General features: G+C 39.1%; 2 protein-coding genes across 7 annotated transcripts in view; one reads left to right on the top strand and one right to left on the bottom strand.

Moving 5' to 3' along the window:
* LOC126262575 (methyltransferase-like protein 25B) overlaps nt 1-24,672 on the top strand; it is a 112,805-nt gene that overhangs the window by 41,784 nt on the left and 46,349 nt on the right. For all 6 annotated transcript variants that reach the window (XM_049959301.1, XM_049959296.1, XM_049959297.1 and 3 more), the window contains one exon: nt 16,850-16,994. In XM_049959301.1, coding sequence (XP_049815258.1) covers nt 16,850-16,994 — 145 coding nt within the window. The remainder of the gene's footprint in view (nt 1-16,849; nt 16,995-24,672) is intronic.
* Nucleotides 1-24,672, bottom strand: part of LOC126262577 (tubulin beta chain-like) — a 309,685-nt gene that overhangs the window by 245,801 nt on the left and 39,212 nt on the right. The gene's annotated exons all lie outside the window — the stretch shown is intronic.

Raw genomic sequence — 24,672 nt, 5'->3', positions numbered from 1 at the left:
TACACTTTGCACCATTTAAAGCTCCACTTCATGCCTTTTCAGTATGTGACACTCATGCTGCCAAGCGCATCACTGCTGCCACATATAATTGATTATAACTTGAATATAATAGAGGGAAACATTCCACGTGGGAAAAATATATCTAAAAAGAAAGATGATGTGACTTACCAAACGAAAGCGCTGGCAGGTCGATAGACACACAAACAAACACAAACATACACGCAAAATTCAAGCTTTCACAACCAACGGTTGCTTCATCAGGAAAGAGGTAAGGAGAGGGAAAGACAAAAGGATGTGGGTTTTAAGGGAGAGGGTAAGGAGTCATTCCAATCCCGGGAGCGGAAAGACTTACCTTAGGGGGAAAAAAGGACAGGTATACTCTCACACACACACCCATATCCAACCACACATACACAGACACAAGCAGACATTTGTAAAGGCAAAGAGTTTCGGCAGAGATGTCAGTCGAGGCAGAAGTACTTCTGCCACAACCACACATACACAGACACAAGGAGACATTTGTAAAGGCAAAGAGTTTCGGCAGAGATGTCAGTCGAGGCAGAAGTACTTCTGCCTCGACTGACATCTCTGCCGAAACTCTTTGCCTTTACAAATGTCTGCTTGTGTCTGTGTATGTGTGGTTGGATATGGGTGTGTGTGTGTGAGTGTATACCTGTCCTTTTTTTCCCCCTAAGGTAAGTCTTTCCGCTCCCGGGATTGGAATGACTTCTTACCCTCTCCCTTAAAACCCACATCCTTTCGTCTTTCCCTCTCCTTCCCTCTTTCCTGATGAAGCAACCGTTGGTTGCGAAAGCTTGAATTTTGTGTGTATGTTTGTGTGTCTATCGACCTGCCAGCGCTTTCGTTTGGTAATTCGCATCATCTTTGATTATAACTTGAGAATGAATAAAACTATGTGCAAAATAATAATGTCATTGTTTTTCTGGTGAAGTTCTGTATGTGTCTAATATGTCACATGGTCACCTTCCCATTGGAAATTTTAGAGTTGAATCCAAGATGGTCACCATATTGGTGACATAGCCTATAAGTTTTTCTCCCTCCGCTTCCTCACATGTAGGAAGTTTATTTTACTGTCTGCAACTCAACAGGTCAAGTTTTCAAAAAAATATAATGCATCTAGACATTTCTAATTTTATTCAGCCTAAATTTGAATAGGGGAGGAAGATTATCCCAGGCATTATTCTGCATATTGTGCTGCGTACCAGACAAACTTGATCAATTTCATAAAATATACCAATGCAAATTGGTCATGCACAAATGACTGAAGTTTAGAAATACTGCTTCACTGATAAACCTGAATTGACAAAAAGCCATTGGAAATTGTATTGTCTATCAGTTTCTCAAAAATCTCTTTCCACTATCATCCTGAAAGACAAAGATATCAGTATGTTCAGGCCAAGAGTCCAGCATGAATAATGAATTATTTTTTGCTGCTGGCATGACAATGATTAAATTTTAATGCTGAAAAATCATGCTTTCCTATTTTACTTGACTTTGTTACATCAATTAAAGGATTTATGCATGTGTCCTTTCCTAATTTTTTTTCTTAAGAAATAAAAGTGCATTTTGGATGCACTTTTTTGACAAAACCTGATGGATCTCCTTATACATAACAGTTGTGAAATAACAGCAGCTTTGTCTTCAGATCATGTATAAATTTCTTTACAGTTTGCCATCTTCTCTACATGGTTACTTGAAACTAAACCTTGTAATTTTGCTGCATCCTGTATTGTAAGATTTCTTGAACCTGCTCAACCAACTTGAGGACCTAGAAATCATTAATGTTCATGTCCATTGCAATTTAGAGTGCCTAATTTTGTGGATCTTCATTGGTAACAGTACTTTGTTTGTCAGATGCAGTTTAAAATTTTTGCCCTAGTTTTTCTTTAATACTTTTCATGTGTAAGTCTGTATTCCATTAGTACAATTCACATTCATATTGTATGAAATAGAACTTCTTGTGCATACTGCTCCTTCCTTTGTTTGCTTAAGCAAAAGTTCACAGCCTTTTTCTGTGTTATTGATAGCTATTACAGTATATTGTTTCTTTGCACAAAAAAGGTATTCTGGTTCTGGACTCGTGATTACCCAAAAATCTTCACTCTAACTGCAGTTCCCTGAACTGTCATAGTTTTTTCAAGTTTTCTCTAATATTTCCAAAGTTTCTATCAAAATGTCAGCATCATTTGAATTAATATACTAGAAATTAATCAGCAGATTACACATGTATAGGTCTTCAGGAGAAATGGATGATGTCAATCTTCATATTTATTCTTTGTGAGACTTAGAATATTAAACGAATTCCACATTAATGTGAAAATTTAGAACCTGCTCAAAGTCTTGTTCTGTTAGTAGGCATATATGAATATTAATACAGTTTTATCTCTACTTTTAACACTCCAGGATACCAGAAAAGGGTCAGGTAATTTTTGTTGTTTCTTTACATTAAATGGATTGCAAATTTGAGAGAATTCTAGTTGTAAACAATTGTTTTAGAGCAACTACTATTGAAAAATAAAGTTCACTTTGCAAATTAGATCGTGTTATGTCATATGTGTTGTTGTAGCCGGCAGGAAAATAGGGCTTCAAGGTCATCTCGCCATCTTATTTTTAGTCTAGAATATGATGGAAGTACTTTCCAAAAGAAAATTCTCACTAGCTGCTAGGGAAAAAAATGAAAACTAACATTAGAAGAAATTTTAGAGGAAAACAATGTTTTACTTCAATCCGTGGTAGTAACAGAATCACTAAACATCCTCAAAGTTTACAGATGCACATGCTGCATGTTTTATTTTGGAAACATAAAAGTATTCCGAGATAAAAATAAAATATTATAAGAGACGTGAAACTGTGCCGACTGCATAGCGAAAAATGTAGTCGCTGATGAATTTTCATTCTGTAGGACTGCGAAGAAACACCCACGAGAAAGTTTTTAAGAAAACTACAAAATTATTTTTGGTAACATGTCAGACATCATTATTGTATCGTATCACATATGGAGGCAAATTACTTCCACGATATTCTGTGTGCAGCAGTGCGCAAGTCATTGTAGGCCGTCACCAAGAGTTTTGTTCGGACGGCTTGCTTTAACATGACCAACAATATTCCCTACTTCCCGAAAATATTTTACTGGCTGCTAATACATATCCTTCGTCATTGCATCCATCACTCAAAATGCCAACATATCTTACCCAAAAGTAATTGTAGTTATTTTGAAGCCAATATTTTCACTGAAGTTGAGCAAAATATTTGTTCGAAAAGTTTTGTGAAACCCAAGTTGTATCTAAATTTGCTGTAAGCCTATTATTCTCGGCACACAATATGCGCTTGGTGCACAGAAACCTCATTCTTACTATTGCAATGTCCCTGTCTTGTGTTACAAATTTCACCCATCATTACAGTTTCTGAATTAAAAACCAAGCGGTCGGAGAAGACAGTGCATTGAAGTGACTGGCCAGAATAATCAATTTTATCACGGACATTACCCTGTATTTCTCTAGCCATTGGATACTATCCTCTGTCATACTAAAGTAATACAATTCTATGTTCTACCTTTTTGTAAAAGTTATCAAATATCATAGATTTCTGTTCTCTTTCTGGAGAATCAGAATAGGTGCTGGGTCTGTTCTGATGTTACTGCACTGTCTATGTATACAGATGATATAGAAGCACCACAATGTTTTGTCATTTTATGAACTTCATTACCCTTACTACGAAACAGCCAGTAATTCCTTCTATGAAAAAAAAGGAGTTAAATTTCAAATGTACAAATAAACCAAATGCAGTAAGATTATATCCGAATGTAAAGACATTCGATGCAGGTTTTCAGGAAAAACTGTTGTTAATTAATGCAGAATTGACAATCTTATTTTAATTGACAGTTACCGTCGAGTAAACTAATTGCCGCCACTTGTGATAAATTAATCAGACATCTACTGTAAGGGAAAAACATTCGCAGTATGTTCTCTATAACTGAAATGAATAGACAGGCATTTAAGCCAAGTTAGCTTTTTACATAGACAGCACTTACCTAAACTGAAGGATCTTCTGGCTCCGTCGTGTCTTCAGATTCACTGTTGCTTGTTTCAGCTAGGTGTATCATCACAGATTCCACTATGGTGTCTCTTAAACCCTGGTTCAAGAAATCAGTTTCTTGCAATGCTTCTGCGTGTTTTACACACCTCTCCCAGTCTTATGTGTTAGCTTCTTGACATTAGCAAGTTTGAAAGTAGTATTTCTTTTTGCTACTTCTCACTTTACTTGGGCCCATATCAATTCAATGGGATTATACTGGCTGTGATGCGGTGGTAGACGTACCACTTGGTGTCCCATTTCATTTGCCAGTTGATCTAATTTGTAAGTCTTTTTGGCACCTACGATTTCTTCCTTAGACAGGAGTTCAGCCTTCGTTTCATCAACTTAAAATGAAACATTATTTCACTTTAACCACTCCATGCTATCTGCCTTGTGCCAATTTGAATGTGGCAGCTTTTCTATCTGAATGGAGTGGTAGTAGGCATTATCCATCATGATAATTGACCCTTCTTCCAGTGCGGACAACAATTGAATAAACCAATTTTTAATAACTTCTCCATTCATTTCTGAATGGTAATTGGATTGGCAAGAACTTTTTCCACCATGAGGAACAAGTTTGGCATCTGATATGAAGCCTGTGGTTAATGAACCAGTGTGGGTGATGATTAATTGGCCACCTCTACCATTAAGCACTTTCAAACTGCCGTTTCCTTTGGAGTTGTGCCATATATACTTACTGGCTTGGTTCTGTGAAACCCAAGTTTCATCCAAGTACACTACAGGCCTGTTGTCTTCAGCACGTGAGAAGTGCATTGTATGCATAAACTTTGCTCTCACTGCTGCAATGTCTCTGCGTTCCATTAAGAAATTCCGTCCGTCATTACACTTCTTGAATCGGAAACCAAGGGAATGGAGAAGACGAAGAACGGAGGTCTTTGAGCCCAAGTAATTAATTTTTTCACAGAGCTCAGCCTGTATTTTTTTTAGCCGTTGGCTACTCTCCTCTGCCGTAATATCCAACTACAGTTAGACGCACAAGCTCTTTGTTAAAATCGTCAAAGTTGGTTGGTTTCCGTTCACATTTGTATCCCTTTCTTGGAGAATTGAAACACTCATTCACGTCTGGAGATTCTGCCAATGACACAGATTTGCTAATACGGCCTACAGTTGACTTGGAGACACCACACGCTTTAGCAGTAAGTTTATGAATTTGTGCAAAATTTAAGTTATTCCTCACTTCTTCATTGTTAGCCAGATCAGTAAAAAACTTGAGTACATTAGATATGATAATTTTCGATTGTTTAAGACTGTCTTTCCGCCCTTTACGCACACCGACCAGAGGAGTGCTACAAGTAGGTCATTGCACCTACATTGTTGTTCACCAGTGAACGCACATCAAAGCACCTTTCTAAAGACAGTAAGACACTGAGATTGGACGAGAACACTCGATACAGCATGGTAACACTGAGCTTTCAGCTGCTCTGACCTACCGCACCTTTAACAGTACCTACATGGCGACAAAGCCAAGAGGCGAGCGAATCACAGCCCGCTGCCCCAGTTGGCGGCAGGCAGCGGTCGTGACCTTGAGGGCTCTACTTTCGTGCCAGCCACTATAGCCAATGTGCCGTCAGCTGCAGCTGTGCTCTAGTAATGAAGTGCATCTGCAGACTGCTCTGACTCCACTAGGAGAGTACATCTCACTAACAGCCTGGCAGGCTGTGATAATAGCAGTTTTCAACATTTTAAAAAGAGCTAAAATTTTGACAGTATTTGCTTGATTGTAGTCTTTTCATGCAAAAAATTGCGGATCAAGTTTCCGCATCTGAGACTGGACCATTCCCTTATCAGTTATGATAGAAAACCATTTTAATCATATAATTTGATCTTTTATGTAGCCTATATGCTATAGAGTTGGTTTATCTGTGTGCGTTTTTCTTAATTCACTCCATCCCTAGTTTACAATAAACTTCACTGGCCAAAAAATTAATCACCCCCAGGAGACAACACCCCCCAGCCATGGTAATGACCCCACTTTGACTAGGAAGAGAGTCCACAAGTTTTTTTCAGGTATGCTGTATTCATCTGAAGCAACTCTTATAAAGATACCTGATTGTAGGGATGTTGATTACTATGTTACACCTGCTGTTCCAATTAAAATCAGGTGACATAGTGAGCCAGTTGAGGTTCAGTAGAGTACCTAAGTGTTTGCCAAAACAGTTAAGTATGCATGCTGCTCTATGGGCACCACCATTGTCATCTTGGGATACAATATATCCACGGCATACTCATCATGATGATATAGAAGATAAACGACACTTGTTCGCTGAGAATGTTGAAATAAACTTCATGGTTCATGTTCATGATAACGTGAACAAGTGGGCGCAGGTTGTGCTATAAAAAACAGCCCCTCAGTGTCTCAGAACCACCTTGAGCCCAAACTACATCCTCCTCACGTTGTGGATTAAATTCATTGGGTTGACTGTGCTTTTGATTCTGGGAAGGAGCTGTTAATTCCAAAAGCTAGGTTAATGTCACCACTTTAATTTTAATGTCAGCAGTGTAAACATTTCATCTCATAAAATTAAGTACTGGCCTGCAATTCTTCTCATGTTTACCATTTCAATATAGTAAAAAATAGAGTTTTGTAATGGTGTTGTAGCTGGAGGGTGGATACTTATGTTATCACTTACTAATTTACACTACCTTGCAGAATCAGGATACACCTTTCTCTTTGGCATGCTGTGCTTGCAGTGCTGTTGGTATCTGGCATATGACATTATGTCTGATCACTAAATTCTGGTTAAATGACTGTACAATGTTTTCAAAAGAAAACTTTGGAGCAAGAAAGCTTGCCAATGGTCACTATTACCTGTGAGACACAAATAATGGCTTTATGAATACTATTTTTAACCCTGAATTTCTGTCTCAAGATCTAGATCAGAATATTGAAGTTGGTTTTACTGAATCCTTGCAGATTCTGCTGATAATACCAAAATCTTGTACATTTAAAGAAATAAAAGTGATTGTTACTCAGTATTTTAAGTTTATAGGATTATGTTATTGTCTTCTGGTATTACTAATCTCTGAGCAAATCTATGAGCCAAGTTGTGCTGCTTTTAGTAGAGTGAAACATTTTCAATATGAAACTTAGGCTATACTCCTGTTCTTACCAACAAAAGCTCGCTTCTTCTGCATGAAAAGAAACTGAACTTTTTTCCCCAAGTAGTGCAAAACACAAACACAAATACACACACACACACACACACACACACACACACACACACACACACACACACAGGTTTGTAACTTTGTTTTTCCCCATAACTATTCTTATTTTGCACTCAGCCTAAGAGGTAGTAGTTTTCACAGTGGTACTCAGCATCTCTCCAAGGATGCGTTATTACTTAAAGTTTCTTTGAGAATAATAACTTAACCTGGAAAATAAACTGTTTACTAAGCGGTAACACACTTGGCCAGTTGTTCTCGTGTGAAACATGCTACAATGGAAACATCTGGTGGGAAAGGGATGGATCTTAATATATCAAAGTTTTCATTCATTTTGTGAGAAACCCACGAAGATTTACCAGGTGCCCAGATATAAAGGAAACTAACAGACTTTAGAAATAATTCCATATTATTAAGACTTTTGTGTGCCTACCTTCCTACCTCAAGTTCATGTAAGGAAGTCACTGATTCATCCTCTCATCCATCTTTTTCCATATGGTTTATCAATGTGCTTCATGTGCATTCGTGTAGTTCTTAATGTTCATATTTTACTCTCAAGAGTAAATTGCACGTGTGTTTTCACTCTGTGTTCCTACCTAAAAAACAGAGTACTATTGCATGCTGTCACTTATAATTGTCGAGTTTCCTATGATTACAAGGAAACACAATGCCTGGATCGTACTTATCTTTTAGGAGATGAAATTCTTAGAACAGCCAGTAGACACACTTAAAAGCAGGAACAACTATCCTAGCTTCCAGCAGGAAGGAAAGAGGGATAGGTTGGTTGAGGTTAGAGAGGCAAGGCAGTTCACTCAGGCTCCAGGCTGAGGGGGGACCATTTGTGAAGAAGAGGGGTGGCATGTCCTTTGTCTTCCATTGTCCTTGCAACCTAGAGTACAAGTGACTTACTCCTGCTTTCTAACCTCTCTCAGCCTATCTCATTTTCCTCCATGAAGAAGAAGCTAACAGATCTGAAAGCTAGGATAGTTGTTTTTGCTTTATACGCATCTATCAGCAGTCCTTAGACATTCACCTCCTAAAAGTATGTGCTAGCCAGCCATTCCATCTCTTAGTCATGTTATAGCTTTCTCACATGAATTTTCCATTTGATGCAGTATTTTGTGATTGTTAAATTAGGACAGATGCTTAATATCCCGCAGATTGATTCTGTATCTGCACTCGTAATGTTACACCATTCCCATTAAACATTCGTAGAGGTTGTAAAAGGTGCTCTGTTGACAAAGTTTTTGTAGGGATGTTTGTCTGAAAATGAACTGTTTCCATGTTATAAGAAGACAAAATCAAGCCACATTGTTAACTCTTATGAAAGTATTAGTGATTTTTAAGCAAATAATGAAATAGTGAAGGAACACCAACTCACCATGTAGTTGAGGCGTTCAGTAGGTACATCAACAGGACTGAAAATGCTGATAATTTTTTGGACAGTGTCCTCCTTCAAAACTAACTATTACAAAGTGCATGTGAATGTGCATGAGCCCACAACACATGCTCTCTCCCCCTCCCTCCCTCCCTCCCTCCCTCCCTCCCCCCCCCCACACCCACCCACCCACACACACACACACACACACACACACACACACACACACACACACTTATGTATGCCTTACAAAGATAAATTGTCTTGACTGACAACATTGTAGTACTGTGGAGTGACTTGGGTGACGGGTTTAAGGGTTTTATCAGGCAGAGTGAGTGGGGTGTGAAAAGAAGTGAGGAGGGTTGGAGGGAGGGCACCTGGCAGCTGGGAGGGAGAGGCAGCAAGTGCACGGGATTGGAATGTGGCACTGGTCAGTCCCTCTGGCACAGGCAGAGGAGCTGTATTTAGCACACAGTGATGTCAAAGAGTGGACTGGTAAGGGGAGACAGAACAGAGGAAAAGACTGCAGATACGAAGGCATGAATGTAGAATGAATTAAGTGAAGGTGGTGGGGGACTCTTTACAAGAATTCTCTTGCATTCAATTATCACTTGCCATTCAGTCATTAATGTAGATGGATCAGTACCACAGTTTGTAAGCTTGAATATGTGTGGTCAGAATATACCAACATGTTTTTAATTTATAGTTAAACACAACATAATTGGAGAGAAGCTTGACAACTGTATTGGCAGTGTTTTCCATGTCATGAGATGCCAGCTCATACAGATTTTTGCTGCAGTACAGCAGTGACCAAGAGAACTGGGACATTCATAGTCAACAGATCACTGTCGGTGCTCCAAGGAGTCTACACAGTGTCTACTTTGAAGTGGATGTATTTCATTGACTTGAATAGGACCCGAATACAAATACAGGAACCATTGCACACAATATGATTGTTCCTCACCGTACTGTGTAACATGTTCTACATGAGCAGCAAGTCCATACTTATACCACCAGAATGTAGTGGCTATGGACTCAACAGGTTTTGGGGAAATTCTGTTCTAGATTGTTACACAATTGTATGGATTTCCTCAGTCTGCAAAGCAAATTCCATTCACTATGATGTAACTGGATAGATAAAAAAAATTTACTCACCAAGCAGTGGCAGGAGAAAGCATACATAAAAAAAGAATTTTACTTATGCGAGCTTTCGGAGCAGTGGCTCCTTTTTCTGGGAGCAGGGTTGAAGGGGAAGGAAGATTGATGAAGGAAAAGAAAGGAGAGGTTTAGGAAAAGGGGCAGAGTTAGGAAAAGTTACCCAGAATCCTGGGTCAGGGGAGACTTACCGGACTGGATGAGAAGTTCTCTACCCCTTTTCCTAAACCTCTCCGGTCATTTTCCTTCACCCCTCTTCTTTCCCCTTCAACTTTTCTGCCGGGATAAGGAGCTAATGACTCCAAAACCTTGCATAAGTAAAACCTTTTTTTATGTGTGTGCTCTCCTACCCCCACTTGATGTGTAGATTTCTTTATCTATCCAATTACATTATATTCTCAAAAATTGATTATTTTTATTGTTAAATTCCATTCACGAATTTAGCAAATTTTTCTTTGTGTGAGATCTATTTTCAACATCGGAAACAGCCACTTTTGGAATGAAGTTAAACCTGATTCCACTCATTTCTGTGGCTTCTGACACCAATCTATGGACGTATATAATTGATGACAGTTCGATATGGGCATACATTCCTCCACCTCACCAACTGGTTTAGAGGCACTTGCTTTTTTACTAGAAGAATGTTGAAAGAGGTAGAGGTACAGCTGAAAATATGCAAAGAAACATGGGCTCAGCTCCTTAGTACACTATATGAACATTATATTCGGGGAAATTATGGAGAGCTTGAGTTGGACCACGTGCTTGCTCACTAATGTTACTCAATACGAACCTTTTGATTTTCCCTTGTGGGTCTTCCTGTGGTTTTGTTTATGTGACTGCTGTGTGGTCAAACAAAGAGCTAATTCCACAGGTTATGGACCTTGCCGTTGGTGGGGAGGCTTGCGTGCCTCAACGATACAGATAGCCGTACCGTAGGTGCATCCACAACGGAGGGTATCTGTTGAGAGGCCAGACAAACGTGTGGTTCCTTAAGAGGGGCAGCAGCCTTTTCAGTAGTTGCAGGGGCAACAGTCTGGATGATTGACTGATCTGGCCTTGTAACACTAACCAAAACGGCCTTGCTGTTGTGGTACTGCGAACGGCTGAAAGCAAGGGGAAACTACAGCCGTAATTTTTCCCGAGGGCATGCAGTTTTACTGTATAGCGGCATGGAGAGCTGCATCAAACCAGTCTCAGGACTGAAGACTACAACAACAACAACATGGTTGTGATTGGAATGATCCACATCATACCAAGCATTTTGATTATGACAGAGTGTATATGCTCTGCGACAACTGGGAAATCTGGGAAAAAATCATGAATTTTTTCATCTGGCAGGAAACCAGGAAAAACCCTAGAATTTTTTAGAATTCTGAAAATCTTTTATTGTTGTAGTCTACAGTGTCAAAGCCTTTAGGACAAAAACAATGCATTACTCCATAACAGTAAAGTGCTGCTGATAAGCATGATGTGACACTTGTTTACATTAAGTTCGTTTTAGTAGTTGCCAGCAGGCTCATGGGCATGCGCAGTTGAGTTGCGTATGGGTAGTACCTGTTCCCGCTTCTGGCACGTGAAGTGTGTCTGTTAGCTTTATCAGCAGTAGTAACAAGCAACCAAATGCTATCCTGCAAATTTATTTGTTTATTTATTTTTTATTTTTTTTATTTTTATTTTTTTCCTGGTGCGCCCAAGCTGCCAGATTCGTGTATGTGCAGAGCAGTCTGGGTTGTAGTGAGGAGGGAGTCTGTCTCCACATGAGCCGCATTTACGTTTAGTGATTTTGGTGTTTCCTCCTCATTTGCAGCTCTCACATCAAACGAAAACAAAACAGATTTCTGTGGCTGAGGGTTGTTAAGTGAATTAAAATAAATTCTTGTAATTATGAAAGGCTGAAATATATTATTAGTTTCAGTTTTCTGATTTTATTTTATTTCCATGTTTTGCCAGGGATTTCTGGGGTTTTTACCAGTTTTCTCCCAGATGAAAAAATTCCTGTGTTTTTCCCAGTTTTCTCCCAGATGAAAAAATTCCTGGGTTTTTTCCAGATTTCCCAGTTGTCTCAGAGCATATACACCCTGAGTCAAGCATTAATCGCCTTGCAGAACAATGAAGTTATTTTTGTCAGTTTGCTAAATAAATGTGATTTTTATTAACGTTTTCCACAAAGATAGTCAGTTTATTAGAAACAAAGTGTTTCATTCAACACTATTGGGTAGTTTCACTTTTCACTGAATTTCAAGTGCACATTTTCGTCTTCTGGCATGTATGGCATTAAGCCACAATAAAGAACCAAACATGAGATAATACAGTACTGGTACTCCAAGAAAATTTGCATCCCGGAAATCGCACTGAAAAGCTTGATATCAATTTGGGCCTACTTCATTGTGAATCTGGACATATGAATGTGCACTTTAAGCTGAAGTATGCTTTTTAGTATGGTTTACGAAATTCTGATGCTCTAGCATCCTATGATGATATATTTCCTTTATGACATCATGTAAGATCTCTTAATACTGTATATACAAGGTGTTTCAAAATGAATATATGGGTTTTAAGGCTTTATAGCACATATTATATTCACCTTACAATTATAAATAACACACCAAATGAAAGAGAAACAAAAACTGTTTTTCTTACAATTATTCCGTGTGAACACTGATCACACATCGAGTCGATAGGCGAGTTGTTCTGAAACCTTGTGCAGTGTGTCAGGAATAACTGTTGCAATAAACTGTTTCTAAAATCGGAAGATCAGCTGGTATCAGAGGCACATACACATGATCGCATCAGCTCATGTGTGAACATGGAAGTCATGCAGAAAATGCTGTGTCAACTGGCCCCTTGCGCCCAATCCACCAGTCGGATACAACGTTGTTTAACCAGTTGTGTACTGAGCTATGCCAGTGAGGCGGCTCACCATCTTGCTCCCAAATAAAGATGTGTTGTTCAGCTTCTTCCTGTTGAGGCACGGGCCATAGCTGTAGGACATCAAGATAAGAAACATAAGTTACAGTTGATTCACTGAAAAATAAAGGCCCATAAAGTTTCCGCAGGGATATTTCTTAGGGCTAAGCTTGAAAGACTCGCACTCGTTTAACACTTTTTTCAGTCACTCTTTGTCATTCCCTACTCTTCCCATTGCGCACAGGTATACACACAAAACTGTTTGAGTTGTTCTTTCATTTGGTGTATTATTTACAAATGTAAATCGAACGTAATAAATGCTACAACACCTTAAAAATTGTGCTTTGAAAAGCATTACCCTCAAAGTAAATTTCCTTTTACGCAAGATGAATTATGTTACGTGTGAGAATGTTGGATGAATCTCTTAAACCACAGAGCATTTGACTCTCATTTAAAACTCAACACATTGAGGACCAGCCACTTAGAAGAATTTCATGCTCAGAAGATAGGAAGAAGTGTATTTTCACCTGGGAAAAGTGCTTTTTTTAACCGAGAAATCTGGGACTTTTTCCCCTTGCCTGCATACACACCTTGTATGTGCATCAAAACTTAATGTGTGGATACAGTTTGTACAACAAATATGGTGATTGTCATGTAGAGAAATTTTTGACCTGTACTGCCAAAGGAACATCACTTGCAGTGCAAGAGTTAAGAACATAGAAGATTTTATTGTTACTTTTTATGGAGAAAATGCATGTTTCTGGGTATATGTACTGATATGTATAGTTTCATCTAGTGACCCTTCTCTACATCCTCTTGCAAGATTGTTGGTATACTGTGTATTCTCCATAAACAATTGTACAGTGGCATTGTGGAGGGTACATTGTACCTATATTAGCCCCTTCCTTTCCATTTCTTGTTTTCATAAAGACAAAGGAAAAAAATGGCTGTTGGTGTGCCTCCATATGTACTATCATTATCTTATTTTCATGATCCTTGCACGAGATACACTGCTGTATCTCTCCCCAAGTATCGAGGAGGATCGATTAGTAGCCTCTATAGGGGGCAAGGCATGGACCTTGAGATGTGAGTCAGCCGACGCTAGCAGGAAGTGTGACTGATATCGACAAACTCTGGTTTCTTGGCCACTTTAAATCAGCAGGCACCATAGCCAGGAAACCTGTTCACACACTCTACATGAAGCGCTCCTTTACACACCAGTACATATTGTGTTGATAACCTCACTGTGGATTTTTATTCTAGGGCATTTGATATGTTGCTTACGACAGGCTTGATCTCCATTGTAGAACTGTTGACTTAGAACTCCCTGGGTGAAACCATGCATCACCAACTCCCAACTTATACTGTTTGTGAAAGTGTTCCACACCTGTTCACTTTATTTCGAGCACCGCGTAATGTAACTGACCTATCTTGTGTGTAAAGAACAACTTGTGTTTGTATCTAGCTTGATATAAAATATACAATGAAACTAGCAATGCCATTTCAGTTCACTGAGCATCTGTGACAAGCTTCTATAAGGGATATATGAATCTGGCAGGTCTTTACTGAATTCGCTTGACATCTGGTGCAAGACAAACTTGTCAAGGACACTAAACATTGGGACAGTTCTCCAGAGTAAATCACACTTGTCTTCAATGTGATTTACTGAAGAGGGTTGCTAAAGTTGTCTAGCATCTAATGGAAAAACCCTCCACATCTCTCATTCATGTTACTGCTTCCACAAGTTCATTAAATTTCATATTGTTACTACTTAGATATTCAAACACTATGAGAGGCTCCAAAAGTTTGGCACCAATGCTATAATTATAAACTATAGGTTCTTTTTTGTATTTGTGGGTATTACCTAGCATTTGCCAGTCAGAGGGAGCTGCCAGTCTGTACAATTAGAAGAAATATTGCCCAATTCTTTCTATGTTTTCTTAAATTACCCATTAGCCCAGTGGACTCACATTTGGGTGGATGACAGTTCAGACCACTGTTTGACCATCCAGATTAGGTTTACTGTGGTTTTCTTAAATCACTCCAAGCAAATGCTGGAATGGTTCCTTTGAAAAGGCATAGTCGATTTCCTTCCCCTTTCTTTTAAAATCCAAGCTTGTGCTCCATCTCTAATGACCTTGCTGTCAGCGGGATGTCAAACTCTAATCTTCCTTCCTTTCTTCATTAAACCATCCAAAAATGACAGATTTTTGTAGACATCTGCATTCTCAGGGAGTAACCTCAGTAATTTTATTGAAAATATTTGTATCCTGTTAAGCTTCATTGGGTCACACCCAGTGTTATTTTTTTGTGTAATCAGAGTTATGGCACATTGTTTGGTTAGTTTTAGCAATTATTTTTCAGTGCTGGGTGTGGTTATTTGATATCACCTATTTATGAGTATGTAGCTGTAAAAAGTTGCTTCACAAGCATGATGGCAGGATCTACATGCATTAACACAATTTTTCATGCTCAGCAGTGCAGAAGTGGTTGGAAGATTTCAGACTCAACTTTGTATATGTTTTCATGTTTGGCCCACTACTTACCTGTGCCTTGCCATCAGCACTCTGGGATTTGAATTTAAACATTTAGTTTCATACTGCTTGTATTTTTCTCATAATGCTGAAGTGAAAGTGATATCTCCTTCATTGCCACTTGTGCACATATTTGCTTTACTTTTTCATGTTTTCTGTTGTCATCCTCCAAATGAAGCCATTGCTTAACATAATTATAAAATTATGTCTTAAAAATATATATATATATCTCTCTCTCTCTCTGCCAGCCGTTGTCCATTGTGGCCGAGCGGTTCTAGGCGCTTCAGTCCGGAACTGCGCTGTTGCTATGGTCTCAGGTTCGAATCCTGCCTCAGGCATGGATATGTGCGATGTCCATAGGTTAGTTAGGTTTAAGTAGTTCTAAGTCTAAGGGACTGATGACCTCAGATGTTAAGTCCCATAGTGCTCAGAGCCACCATTTCTCTCTCTCTCTCTCTCTCTCTCTCTCTCTCTCTCTCTCTCTCAGTCACACACACTCCCACTACCACACACCACCTGCAGCTTTGCACGTGTATCTGTGCAGCATTAGCAATTATTTTTCAATGCTGGGTGTAGTTATTCTGTTCCTTCCCCTCTTTCTATCTGAATCCTCCTCCCCACTCCCAACCTCTCCCTTTCTCTATCCATCTCCTGCTCCCCCAAATTTTGTCAATCTCACCCTCCTCCTGCCTCTGTCTGTCATCTCTTCCTTCTCTCATTCAGTTTATATCCCCCTTCCAGATCTCTCTATGTGCTCCTCCACCACTTTGTGTCCATCTCTTCCCTCCCCCCCCCTTTTTTATTTGCGCACTACCACTGTCTCTGTCCAATTTTTCCTCCCCTTTTCCCTTTGACCATCTCCTCCTCCCCCACTCTCCGTCCATTTCCTTCTAACCCCCTCTTTCCATCACCTCCTCCTACCTCCTCTCTTTGCTCAGCAGTTCCCATCAGTGGGCATAGCCCCTGGAACAGTTTCTGGTGCTACCTGCTCAACACTCCTGTTGTGCAGGGCAGCCCTTCTCACCTGCACGCCTATGAGAGCTGTAATCAAGGCACTATAAGAAGATCTCTGACAGTTGAAAAATGGGCTGGACACAGAAGCTCCATGCAATTTTCTAAACATCTATACGGCAATGGCTCTGTGTCGCTGGAGCTCTATAGACAACTACTGCATTTGCTGCAGCCATTTGCGTTTCATAGTTGAAAGCTAACAACAGGGCTGCCAGCTGTCAGGGATCAACTTAGGCCGACTTCACTATCAGTAGGTCTTACCCCAGCAGTACTTACTGAAAGATAGTATGTGTGCCAAATTTGGTTAAAATCAATTCAGTGGTTTAGGGAGATATGTGGAAAACACACCGTATTTGATTCCAGTTTTCCACATATGTTTATTGATTTAAATTTTTGCTTTTATGTTTCGTGCTGTAATTTTCACCATATTTTACTTTTTCTTCAAATTTTATATTTCCATCTTTAGCAGACCATCAGCCATTGTTAATCACTATTTCTTCTGGTTTACTTTTTTGTCATTATAGATAATGACAAAAAATAATAGTGATGTATATTATTAATCAAGACTTTGTATTGATTACAGTGCACCAAAGTTCATGGGCTATCCACTAAGCACTTTTGTATCCAAGAGGCCACATATGTTGAGTTTTGAAGCACGTGAAATAGCATGCCATGCAATAGAGACATACAGAGATCGTCTTCATGCTGGCGATTATGAGAATTTAAAAGTAAGTAGTTTTTGCAGGTAAATAGGTCTTGGCAACACTCTAGGTAATTGCTAGAATACATATTCAAAGTGGTTGTCCGAGCAGAAGTGTCCACATGAATGATAGAATGATTTTCAGTTCTTTATATGCCTAAATCCCACACCCGTGCCCTTTTTTTGGGGTGGGGGCTGTTGGTGAATGATTACTTCTGTGTTTATTTTATTTTATTTTTTTGAAAAAGTGGAAAAATATGCTGTGTCTCTGTTCCACAATAATCTGTTTTTATCCTACCTATGTACGAAAAGCATGGTAATTGGAGGAAAGGGGAGAAAATTCTGTATGAAAATAGGCAGAGATGAATTAGAGCAAGTGAATAACTTCAATTACTTGGGAATTGTAATAATGGATGATATGTATTGCTCAACAGAAATTAGGAAAAGAATTGCAATGACAAAAGAAGGATTCAAGAGGAAACAGAAATTAATTTATGGACCACTAAACAAAGATCTGAGGAAAAGACTGGAGCGTTGCACTGTGTGGCGTGGAGACCTGGACATTGAGGAAGGAAGGTGAAAGAAGATTGGAGGTGCTAGAGATGTGGATATGGAGAAGAATGGAAAAAGTGAAATGGAAAGACCGAGTAAGGTATGAAGAAGTATTAAGAAGAGTTGGAGAAAAAAGAAACATGCTGAAAGTCATCAGAAAGAGAAAACAGAACTGGATTGGACATTGTTTGAGGAGGGACTGTTTATTGAAGGAAGGAATAGAAGGAATGGTGGAGGGGAAAAGGGGAAGAGGAAAAAGAAGATATCAAATGCTGGACAATATCAAAGGGAACAAATATTCAGAAATGAGAAGACTGGCTATGGACAGACAAAAGTGGAAGAGGCTTAACCTATGACAAGACCTGCCGTAAGACAGAATAACATACTACTGCTGCTGCTACTACTACTTCTACTACTACTACTACTATGTACTTCCTTTAACTATGCTGAGTTGCTTCTTGGCTCAGAACAGGCAAAACCATATCATCTCCTAAAGACCACACCTAACAATACTTTTTCCTGTGCAAATAAAAGTTTTTAGTTTAAGTGCTGGTAGTGATTTGGGACTGTTTGGAGCAGCTCACTATCATAACATCAATATGTTCTCTTTCACTTTAATTCCATAATAGAATTCAAGAAATAGTTACAAATCTACAGTTGTGATTTCTGAAACTTTGTATAACTATGCCTTTAACTCATTTCCATTTGTGTAGCAAAGTCTCCTCCCCGTCAGCACCTTGTGTTTCTCTCTCTCTCTCTCTCTCTCTCTCTCTCTGTCTGTCTCTCTCTCTGCATTCAAATAAAGAATAATTCTTACTAAAAGTTGAACTTGGTTAAACATTAGTACCAGCCAGGACAAACCTTCAGAACTTTTTAAGTACAAACATTTTAATTCTTTATGTTGCTGTTTTTATGATTTGCATTTGATTTTAAGGTAGATTCTTTGGTTGGTGATGTTGCTCGACACATGCAGTCTGATTTCATTGATGGCCACATTATATTCTACACTGTATTTCTTGAGGATGTTGAAGGAATTAATTATTTTATCTCTTTCAAAGAAAGTTTATCGAATTCCTTGAACTAAAGAAATAGAACCAGTGCAGTATTGTAAGAAAAATTATGAAATTACAAATAGAGTAGAATTTCTTACCTATTAGGGTATTTACTGAGAAACGAAGGTGGCCATTTTCAAGTTTTAGTGCAGCATATAATCTTAATTTGTTGCAACATTCAGGTAATTACTCAATCTTTTGCTACACCAATAATTTACAAAGGTGCTACCCTCCTTCTTCCCTGCCGCACTTCATATTATTACTTTCGTTCAGTGTGACAGTTGCATTCTGTCCACAGCGGCTGGAGATAGCGGTCATGTGTGCATGAGGTGTGCCTGCTTGCGTGGATCTGTTTTGTGTTTTCATTTCTGAAAAAGGCTTTGGCCAAAAGCTCATTGTGTAAATCTTTTTGTTGTGCCTGTCTGCAACTCAACATGTCATCTTTACAGTGATTATCAATCTATACTTTTCGTGACTTCTATAAATTACTCATTTCTTATCTCCATTTGCTTGCATGCGTGGCTCACATAGCAGGAAGGTAGTATTCTGTAGGACAGCCAAGTAATTTTAGAAATTATATTGTGTGCCTGGAGTGTTATTAAATGTGTTCATTCACAATTGTGATTTTGGCTTATTATGCATTTCTGGCATAATGTGATTCTGGCGGCTGGTACTAATAGGAAGCTGTAGTTCAGCTTTTAGGAAGAATGATTTTTTTAAATCCTAGATCCCATTTTTGATTTCAGTAAAAGCTGTATAAAAATCAGTAGCTGTGGTGGCTGAAACTTCCAGCATGAGTAGTCACCTCTCATTCTGCCAATGATCTTGTCAAAGACGGCGAAGGATCGAACAGTGGTTCATGGCTCTTACCACTGGGATGAGAAACTGCCCCTAAATGGTGAAAGACTCAGCAGTGATCAGTGGCATGAGAAAAAACAAAGCACTGGAAACTACTGCTTAAGAAACAGGTAATATCCACAGGACATGTAGCCTGTGACTGAAAAAGTGTCATGATGATCTCTCCACTTGCAAAGGATTCTGAGTTAGTTTCCCAAGGGGAAGAAAAAGGTGGAGTAACAAACAAAGCACTAAAATTCTGCTAGTCAAATTCTACAAGTTGGAAAGTGGAATATCAGAAGTCTGAATGTGATAGGGAAAGTAGAAAATCTGGAATTGTAAATGCAAAGGTCCAATCTAGAAATAGTGGGAGTCAGTGAAGTGAAATGCAAGGAAGTTCAGGATTTGTGCTCAGACAAATATAGGGTAATATCAACAGCAGCATAAAAAGATTACCGCATTTACTCGAATCCAAGCTGCACCTGAAAAATGAGACTTGAAATTAAGGAAAAAAAATGTCCCGAATCTAAGCCGCACCTGAAATTTTAGACACGAAATCCAAGGGGAGAGAAAAGTTTTAGGCCGCACCTCCAAATCGAAACAAAGTTGGTCTTGTATATGAGACACAATTTAGGTCGAATGAATGACGATACAGCTACAGTAGTTTGGTTCGAGTCGTAAGCTTAGCAGTTAAGCTTTATCAGGTAGCCATTGCTAAGCGTCAGATGCTCCGTCCGTATTTATACAGGTACCCTTCCTTTTTCACGTGCTTCGTCTAGTTTGAATGATTGCTTATTTTTCTTTGATCTGATAAGTGCCGTTCTCTTTGTTATCGGTGTTTACGTCACTCTAAGCTGAAAATGCATTACTGTACTGTGTCATGCATTGTTTGTCGCATTCTGATGGTGAGTGTTTCGGACTGTCGCTGCTCGTGGCATGGCTTGCTTTTGTGCGAGCTACCGAGCTCACAATAAAAAAAAAGAGGAATTGTCTCATTAGCGAAACAATGGCAAGAAACTACTATTTGTTGTTACTTACACTGCTGCCTTCTTTGATAATGATCAGCAAGAACCAAATAATAGACTGCGTATGATATAAGATGTTCTGAACGAGAGTTTAGCGAAAATGTTTCTCCGTTTGAAAATCTTTGCAGATGTCTCTTTAGTTCATTACATTCTGCACAGAAATTAGAGTAATCTTAGATTTAAAAATCTAGTCAATTGCCGTGCTTCATTTCTGACTGTATCACTATTAGGCATAAGAATAATACAAATATAAACATGACATGATATGTATATTCTTCCGCGTTTGCTGTTGTCTCTAGTTTCGTAGTTTATTAGGCAAACAGGATTTAAATGAGATAGCAGCAAACACGAAAGAATACATGGCAAAATGTTTATATTCCTATTGGTGAAGAGAATACTGCATGTGATTCACAATTCATAAAAGTTCCTATTAGCAACCATCTCTTCTCAGAGGTAGGAAAAAATTCAGAACAATCCAAACAGTCATGCCAGTCGGATTTTCGTAGTACATTGAAATGCCGCTACATTCTAAGATGAACAATACTGAATTTGTATTTACTTCGTTGGATAATGTATGAAAATGCAGTGGTCGAAATTCGGGGCGGAGAAAAAAGCTCGTCTTCCACCTTTTTTTTTTTAATTTATTTACTGACGCAGAGGTTTTGGCGCCAGTATTTATCTTTGTGCCTGCAAAGCATGCCTGTGTAGCCCTACATATAATCGACGGGAGAAGTTAGTTGTGGCGGCACCTACCAACATTTTTCAGAACTTCTGCTTACTTTGCACTCGATTCTAAGCCGCAGGCGGTTTTTTGGATTACAAAAACCGGAAAAAAAGTGCGGCTTAGATTTGAGTAAATACGGTAATGGGAGTAGGATTTGTTATGAGTGTTTGAACAATTCAGTGATAAATTATTCTCATCACAACTGACTGCAAAACAATGCCAACAACATTAATACACACTGATGTTGCAACAGGAAGCTGAGATAGAAAGAGTGGGCTTTGAATGAGTAACTCAGTATGTCATCTGATAATGTTGGAGGATTGGAATGCTGTAACAGGAGAATGAATTGAATGTGATACTACAGAAGCATATGGGCTTGGTAGTGGGAATGACAGAGGGAAAAGTATCAAATATTGGCCATAATTCGAGGAAGAAATTTCTCAGAATGTATGTGTGACGAAATTGAAAAAGAAATGGTCATTAGAATGATAGGTTCAGCTGATGTTAAAAGCACAGATTTCATCATTAAGAGTGTGGGAGAAATTCTGCTGTTAACTGTAGAGGAGAGCTCATATAGGTGGAAATAATTTAATGAAGACCGCTATGACGGAGAGGAACTGCCACACTATGCGAAAGAAGAAGGAAAGAAAATTGATTTGGAAGAAATATGGAATCAAGTATTTCAATCAGAGTTTGACAGAGCTTTGGAAGACTTGTGATCAAACGAGGCAAAAGGGATGGCTAACATTTCTTTGCACTTTGTAAAATCGGTGGGGAATGGAGAACAAGCAACTATTCAAGTTAATTTGTAGAATTTATGAGACTGGAGACATACCACAAGTATTGTGGAGAATATCATCCATGCTAATCTGAAGAGAGCAATGGCAGATATGTATGAGAATTACCACACAGTCATCTTAACAGTTCATGCATCCAAGCTCCTCACAAGAATAATACACATAATGGAAAAGAAAATTGAGGATCTGTTATACATCATTCTGTTCGGCTTCAGGAAAGATAAAGGCATCAGAGAGGCAGATCAGATGTTGCAGTTGATAATGGAAGAAAGACTTCAGGAAAATCAAGACACCTTTGTAGGATTTACAAAATTGCAGTGCATGCATGTCAAAGGAACATTACATCGTACTTCTTAATAACAGAGGCACTGTAATTTCGTATTTATTCACCAATACCAGGCCTTCAACATTCAATAAATATGCACTTCCTGGATGGGAATATATGTAATATACAAATGCATCACAAGAACAATGATACATGTAAGTTTGGATCTGGCAGTAATTCACGCATGGATAGCTGTAGGAAATCAGGGTCAAATATTGGTCCAGCACAAATTTTCATTGTCATCGTTGTAGTATAAAGCTGAAGGTGGTTTGTATTCACAACTACGAATGCTCCTGTATTCATACGATTTGTCAAAATAGGAAAAGCATATGACATTGGAAAATGTCGAAAGATGTTCAAAGTTGTCAGAAAAGTAGATGGAAGCTCTTGGGAAAGGCAGGAAATACACATTTATGTATAAGAACCAAGAAGGAACAATAATAGTGTAAGACCAACAATGAAGTGTTGCGATTAAAAAGTGCTTAAGACAAAGATGCAGTCTTTTACCAATAGAATCAAAGAATCAATAACACAGATAAAAGATAGGGTCAAGAGTAGGATTAAAATTCAGGGTGAAGGAATGTCAGTGATCGGTTTCACTGATGGCACTACCATTCTCAGTGAAAGCAAGGAGATTATTTCCAGGTTGCACTGAATGTTATGAACACCTACCACAAGCAGAATGTACATTGAGACTAAACCAAAGAAAGGTAAAAGTAATGAGAAGTAGCAGAAATGTGATTAGTGAGAAACTTCTTAAAACTGAGGACCATGGAGTAGACGAAATGGGGGAATTGTGTTATCTCAGAAACAAAGTAACGTATTATGGAAGAAGCAAGGAGAATGAAAAAAGCAGACTGGCACAGCAGAGATGGCATTCCAGAGCAAAACAAGTCTACTAGTATCAAATATTGTCCATCATTTGAGGAAGAAATTTCTGAGAATGTATGTCTGGAGCACAACATTGTATGGAAGTGAATCATGGACTGCGGAAAATCTGGAAAAGAAGAGAATTGAGACATTTGGTTGTGGTGCTATAGAAGGATGTTGAGAATAGGTGGGCTGATAAGAAGTCAAGTGAGGAGGTTCTCCACACTGTGGTAAACACTGAAAAGAAGAAAGGAATGGATGTGTTAAAAGATCATGGAATAACTTCTGTGATACAAGAGGTTGCTGTAGAGGGTAAAAACTGTTGGGGAAGACAGAAATTGAAATATATTCAACAAATAATTGAGGACATTGGGTGTAAATGCCACGCTGAGATGAAAAGGGGGACAGGAGAAGAAGTCATGGCGGGCAGCGTCAAAGCAGTCGGAGGACAGATGATCCAAAAATTAAGAAATGCCATCCTCAGGCAACAGCTATGACAGCATTTGTTAAACACCAGTTCATCTTTAAGAATATATTTTGTTCTCAACTGTAAAAATGTCGTGTACTTATGATTAGAGACTGGATTATGTACATCATACAGGGTGTTTCAAAAATGACCGGTATATTTGAAACGGTAATAAAAACTAAACGAGCAGCAATAGAAATACACCGTTTGTTGCAATATGCTTGGGACAACAGTACATTTTCAGGCAGACAAACTTTCGAAATTACAGTAGTTACAATTGTCAACAACAGATGGCGCTGCGGTCTGGGAAACTCTATAGTACGATATTTTCCACATATCCACCATGCGTAGCAATAATATGGCGTAGTCTCTGAATGAAATTACCCGAAACCTTTGACAACGTGTCTGGTGGAATGGCTTCACATGCAGATGAGATGTACTGCTTCAGCTGTTCAATTGTTTCTGGATTCTGGCGGTACACCTGGTCTTTCATGTGTCCCCACAGAAAGAAGTCACAGGGGTTCATGTCTGGCGAATAGGGAGGCCAATCCACGCCGCCTCCTGTATGTTTCGGATAGCCCAAAGCAATCACACGATCATCGAAATATTCATTCAGGAAATTAAAGACGTCGGCCGTGCGATGTGGCCGGGCACCATCTTGCATAAACCACGAGGTGTTCGCAGTGTCGTCTAAGGCAGTTTGTAGCGCCACAAATTCACGAAGAATGTCCAGATAGCGTGATGCAGTAATCGTTTCGGATCTGAAAAATGGGCCAATGATTCCTTTGGAAGAAATGGCGGCCCAGACCAGTACTTTTTGAGGATGCAGGGACGATGGGACTGCAACATGGGGCTTTTCGGTTCCCCATATGCGCCAGTTCTGTTTATTGACGAAGCCGTCCAGGTAAAAATAAGCTTCGTCAGTAAACCAAATGCTGCCCACATGCATATCGCCATCATCAATCCTGTGCACTATATTGTTAGCGAATGTCTCTCGTGCAGCAATGGTAGCGGCGCTGAGGGGTTGCCGCGTTTGAATTTTGTATGGATAGAGGTGT

Source organism: Schistocerca nitens, chromosome 6 (assembly GCF_023898315.1).
Source record: "Schistocerca nitens isolate TAMUIC-IGC-003100 chromosome 6, iqSchNite1.1, whole genome shotgun sequence".
Classification (NCBI taxonomy): domain Eukaryota; kingdom Metazoa; phylum Arthropoda; class Insecta; order Orthoptera; family Acrididae; genus Schistocerca; species Schistocerca nitens.
The sequence above is the reverse complement of the archived record's forward strand: the minus strand, read 5'-3'. Positions and strand labels throughout refer to the sequence as shown.